This window comes from Coregonus clupeaformis, chromosome 24 (genome assembly GCF_020615455.1).
Source record: "Coregonus clupeaformis isolate EN_2021a chromosome 24, ASM2061545v1, whole genome shotgun sequence".
In the NCBI taxonomy this organism is placed as follows: Eukaryota; Metazoa; Chordata; class Actinopteri; order Salmoniformes; family Salmonidae; genus Coregonus; species Coregonus clupeaformis.
The window spans coordinates 47,228,824-47,234,986 of NC_059215.1; the positions used below are offsets into that span (position 1 = coordinate 47,228,824).

At 39.6% G+C, this 6,163-nt stretch overlaps 1 protein-coding gene across 1 annotated transcript in view; it reads left to right on the forward strand.

The window, feature by feature from the left end:
* The window catches only part of LOC121537754 (dnaJ homolog subfamily C member 5-like), a 43,191-nt gene extending 40,917 nt beyond the window's left edge, over positions 1–2,274 (forward strand). The window contains exon 5 of the mRNA XM_041845383.1: positions 799–2,274. Coding sequence (XP_041701317.1) covers positions 799–902 — 104 coding nt within the window. The 3' untranslated portion in view covers positions 903–2,274. The remainder of the gene's footprint in view (positions 1–798) is intronic.
* The last annotated feature ends 3,889 nt before the right edge of the window (positions 2,275–6,163 follow it).

A 6,163-nucleotide genomic window follows, 5' to 3' on the forward strand; every position in this document is an offset into this window, starting at 1 on the left:
CTTCAGAAACCGCCAGAAGCTTCTGTTTACCACAGTGAGCTTTTCATTCTATCTGTTCTACTCTACTTTTCCTGGCTGGCAAAGTACCAGGATGTTGTTTCTGGTTTTTAATCTGAATTTAGAAAACGGAATTTGAAAACTGAATCTGAATGCATCTGAGAAGTTGAATATATGAAACTTTGATTAACTTGAAATGGTAGTTTATAAACTTGATACACAGAATGAATGGAACATCTACCATATTGAAACTGATTATATGAAGATTGAATTTGAATATTCAATTATATTGAAATTGAATTTTAACTGAATGCAATGTTCACTCAATTAAGTTTCAAATGATGAAATACAAGTTCAATTTATGAATTAAATGATTAAATTTGTGCATTACAATTCAATATCTATCTCTAATAAAAAATCAAAATTATGCAATTCTCTATATATATATATATAAAAATAATTAAAAAAACGACAAACTAAAAAATACCAAAATTTCAAAAATTAAAAACTAGAAAAAAGATAACAAAAAAATATTAAATTTAAAAAAAAAAAAGGTCATGTGGTAAAGTGGTTGTCATAAGGTGAATGCACCTATTTGTAAGTCGCTCTGGATAAGAGCGTCTGCTAAATGACGTAAATGTAAATACAATTTCTGTTGGCACTGAAATCGCTCCATATGGTCAGTCCAACTCTGGTGTAGTCCAACCTGGGCCTGTGGCTTGGTCATGCGGTTGAAGCTGCCACCAATCACACATGTACAGTTATTTTGATTTGTAACATCTGTGTGTGTTGTTCCCCCAGACGTTGGTGGTGACCCCATCATGATGCAGCCGTCCGGAACAGAGACCACCAGGCTGACGTCAGACAACCACTCCTCCTACCGGACCGACATCGGAAACAACTAAACCTACACCTGATACAACTAAACACCCCTAAATCTACACCCTGTACCCCTACCCTCTACACCGGATACAACTATACCCCCCTAAATCTACACCCTGTACCCCTACCCTCTACACCGGATACAACTATACCCCCCTAAACCTACACCCTGTACCCCTACCCTCTACACCCCCTGTCCTGCCCGGGAGAAGGGGAGTAGAAGAGAGCAAGAGAGAGAGAGAAAGATGTCAATGGGGATGAGGAGGCCAAAGTAAGTAGCATATCTTTGGGAAAGTGCGCGCAGCTCGCCTTGCTCCATCCCACAGATTTTAGATCATTTTTTTTCGTGAAAGAAACGTTTAAGTAATATAACGCGAAGTACACAAAGTAATATATAAGTATGGGATAAAACGCCGACATTCTGTACGTTACCTTGGAAATAATGGAGGACGCAGCGGAACAAGGCGTTCATCCAGCTTATACCACAGTTACCAAAGAAAAAAATACTAAAGCACACATTTACCCATAGAAAAAAAAAATAAGTTGATATTTTTCCTTTTTATAAGATAATTCATGCTTTCTCATCTTTTGATTGCTAGAGGCGCGACCCAGTCGTTCGTTCGATTAGTTAAGGACGCGACCCAGTCGTTCGTTCTATACGTTCCGTTGCCATGCGCACTGGCAACGTTCTTATCCCTTGCTTGCTAGCTAGCCAACTAGCTACGGCTAACACAGCCACGACGTCTGCAGCCAGAATAACAGCAAAGTAGCTGGATTTGCGTTTGTTTAAAAGCAGTTTTTCTAGTGACATTCATTTGGATACATCCATAACAATGAGCTGAGGATGCCTGATTTAGCCTGGCATAGTGCTTGCTCGTCAGGACACTCGTCATTACGAGGAGGTCACATTGCATATCATACTCTAACGCTAGGCTAGAAGCTAGCTAAATAGTTTGTTGCTAGCAAACCTGCCAATATGACAACCGAATTCAAACGTATCAGTTGCTGAAAACAGCTGGACAAACTCAACATTTAATGTGGGAGGATTTGAAAGCGTAGCGCCGCTTGCATCACGACTACAGGAGGGACCGGAGAAATTAATGTTCATCATACAACACGTTAGGTCATCAGATGCTCCAAAAACAATTCTCAGCAAAAACAAATCAATTGCTAGCCAGATACGTTTTTCTTTGTTGGACCTGCGTTTTACAATGTATCCAATTTTGGTTTGTGTGGTTGTTGGTTTAGCTTTCTGTAACTTTGTAGCAAGTAAGGTCTGCATGTGTAGATGCATATTGCGTCATGATTGCAAGGCGTCCCGATATCTTTTCCAACTGTCCCTTCTAGAATGCCCTTCTAGCCAATCAGAAACGAGTATTCAACAATGCTTTGGTATAATGTAAATTATAAACTGGGTGGTTCGAGCCCTAAATGCCACGGGTATGACAAAACGTTTATTTTTACTGCTCTAATTACGTTGGTAACCAGTTTATAATAGCAATAAGGCACCTTGTGGGTTTGTGATATATAGCCAATAAGGGCTGTTCCAGACACTCCGCGTTGCGTCGGGCTTAAGAACAGCCCTTAGCCGTGGTATATTGGTGATATATCGTGCCTTATTGCTTAAGTAATACCTTACTTTTGTTCAAACTAATTCCAACACTGCTCAACACACTCTGTGTTTCCCTGTATTTAATATCTGTTTCCACCTTGTCTGTCTGGGCTGGAGTTTAGAGATAAGGTTCTATTAGGCTTGTTTCTGACTCAGGAAGTAGATCCTTCAAAGCAGGAAGTTAATTTGAAATCATTGCTTTTAATGAAAATTCCGTTATACTTTGGACAATCATGGCAGGCAGCTGAGGCAGAGCTGTATCTTAATATTGTACCTCACCCACAATACTTGGTCTTCTCTCCTGTTATTTTAAGACTATAAAAGGCACTAGACATATACTCCCAAGGTAGACTTGCCTTAATAGAAGGAACCATGAATTCTGCTCTGTATCAGAGAATTCTACAGGAGAATGTCAGACCATCCGTCTGTGAGCTGAAGCTGAAGCGCAGCTGGGTCATGCAGCAAGACAATGATCCAAAACACACAATCAAGTCTACATGAAAATGGTTAAAAAGCAACACATTTTTAGTTTTGCAATGGCCTAGTCAAATTCCAGACCTAATCCCAATTGAGATGTTGTGGCAGGACTTGAAACGAGCAGTTCAAATTCCTCCACAGCGATGCGAGAGACTGATCAACAACAGGAAGCATTTGGTTGCAGTCATTGCAACTAAAGGTGGCACAACCAGTTATTGAGTGTAAGGGGGCAATTACTTTTTCACACGGGGGAATTGGGTGTTGCATAACTTTGTTAAATTAATAAAATAAGTATACATTTTTTTTTTTGGGGGGGGGGTATTTGTAAACTCAGGTTCCCTTGATCTAATATTAGGTTTTAGTTGAAGATCTGATAACATTCGGTATCAAGAATATGCAAAAATAGAGAAAATCAGAAAGGGGGCAAATACTTTTTCATGGCCCTGTACACAACTCTACTCCACATCACACCGGTCCATCGAGAAGATTCAAATACTACTCATTTTCCCTGGAAAACTGACTTTTTCGTCCTCATGCTAGCTAGCAGTAGCCACAGCAGGGTCGGTATCTTCTGGCAAATTACACCTACCTATACTTTTATTGTGGATACAGTATAGTATGCACAGTGTCTTTAAGCCAGAATGATTTCCATTCATTTCTCTAAGAACAATATCTACATTTAACTCCACGTCATCGAGCGGATGCTTTCCCTCTTCCTCGACGTTCTCCTCCTCTTCCTCACTTCTTCCTCTGCTCTTGCTCTCTCTCTGTTTTCTCTCCAATAATACTAGTACTCTGTGGATCCCCGTGTGGCTCAGTTGGTAGAGCATGGCACTTGCAACGCCAGGGTTGTGGGTTCGTTTCCCACGGGGGGCCAGTATGAAAATGTATGCACTCACTAACTGTAAGTCGCTCTGGATAAGAGCGTCTGCTTAATGACTAAAATGTAAATGTGATACTACTACTACTACTACTACTACTACTACTACTACTACTACTACTACTACTACTACTACTACTACTACTACTACTACTACTACTACTACTACTAATACTACTACTACTACTACTACTACTGCTAATACTACTACTACTAATGCTACTACTACCTCCTCTCAGTCCAATCCAGTCTTGTTTGTCCGTACTGAAACAATACATTTATTTGAGCTCTGAAGGGATTTACTAACATAATTGCAATTAGTCTCTTAGCAGCTCCGTGTGTGTGTGTCGGGGTGGGGTTGCGTAATGCTCTGTGCGCGCACACGTCTGTGTACACTACAGCGTGTTTGTGTGCGTATGAACGTGTGTGTGTGTGTTGGGAGCTCAGAGTTCAGTGCTCTCCAAACGTCTCCCTCTTTGAACCTAGTACTACCGCGGATCCATTCAACCGTTTTAGTTTTTCTGATTTTCTGTGAGGAGGTGATGATAAATGTAAATGTCGTGTATATTTTTTAGATTTTATTAAGTTGTTTTTATTTGATTTATGTTGTCGGAGAAGGGAGGATCCAAAATGGCGGTTATGTCTGTTGGCTGCAGCTCTGTATGTAGTCGGACTCCGCAACTGAATATGAGAGTATGGCTGTGTCCCAAATGAAATCCTATTCCCTATGTAGAGCCCTGGGCCCTGGTCAAAAGTAGTGCACTACAAAGGGAATAGGGTGCCATTTGGAACGTATCCTAAAACTAAAAGACCAGTTTACAACAATCAAGCAGCGTCAGGTGCTAGGTTTTGAAGCACCATCACTAGTCTTCTAAACACTTTAGTGTTGTACGTTTCCAGTAAATTTACCCAAAATTCTCTGTTTTTTTTTCCAAAGATTCTGGTTTTCTGGGAATGTTGGAAAAGTTACTGGAATTTTGCTACACTTAGCCACTCCCACTAGCGCTCCGTTAATCCTCAGACTCTAGCCAATCATCTTTGAGCAGCATGGTGGTTGTATGTAAGTGTGATGTTAATGCGATGGTAAATCTAATTTGTGTTTTTAGATGTATTATTGTTAGACGTTGTTTTACCTCGTGTTAGGAGGTTGTGTTTAGACTCAGACTTTTCAGTGTCAATCTAACATTTTATCTACTTGTAATTTTGTCCTAAGCCTGAGTGCCAGTCTGTCTGTGCGATCATGCCAACTCCTTGTAATGGACAAGGACATTAATGGAGTTGGCAAGAGCACAAACAGATCTGGAACCAGCCTCATTTTGTTGCCCTCCGGTGTCAGAAAGTGTAAAAACGTCTGAGAGCATCTTCCTTTTTATCCCCTCCTTCCTTCCTTCCTTCCTTCCCTCCTTCCTTCCTTCCTTCCTTCCTTTCTTTCTAAGAAGATTCTATTATCAAGTCAAGACATTTTAATTGGTTGTAGTTGTTCCTCATTGTCACGCCCACTGCCCTCTCATTTCGATTTGATTGGTTGTATTATGACGGAGACGTGGTTGTCCCACCTAGCTATCGTAAGATGAATGCACTAACTGTAAGTTGCTCTGGATAAGAATATATGTTACCATGATGACATTGACAAATTAAATGCTATTTCTGTGACTTTGCGATATTAAACATGCAACTTTCTGAGTGAATGCAATGTGTATACAATACGAAGTTATACCGGATCAAGAAAAAACATCATTCTTTTAGGAACTAAAAAAAAAATTATGAAATGTTAGTGCGACTATAACGATAAGATAATACTGACTTATTATTTAATTTATTACATTTTTGTTCTCTTTTTAATAAATAAATATAGTTAAGTATAAATGGTATGTAACTAGGTGAGGCCATTTGAATGAAGGGTTGAGATCTCCAGTACATTTAGTGGAAGTGCGTAGAAGTTAGGATTTATGTTTTAGCATGGTCATCTACCGTGTCTGAAAGAGATAACGGACAACGGTCATTTATCTGATGTGCTGTTGTAAAATAAATGTTTCTGATGCTTAGACATGTCTCGTTTGTGACTCCTTTTTAGAAAATAATGAGATGTCTATGCATTGTCTGTATTTCCATAACCAAACTTGATGAAGTCCACACCCACAGAACACAAGGATTGCAGTCCAGGCCGTTGTTATTTTGGTTGTCCTGCACAGAATATCCAATCTCATGGATAATTTGGACGCCTGGAAAAGTGTGAATTGCCTCACAAAACACACCAATATCATATAGCAATAAAAAATAAAAAAAATAATGAAAAGCTTCCAGACTCTGATTGC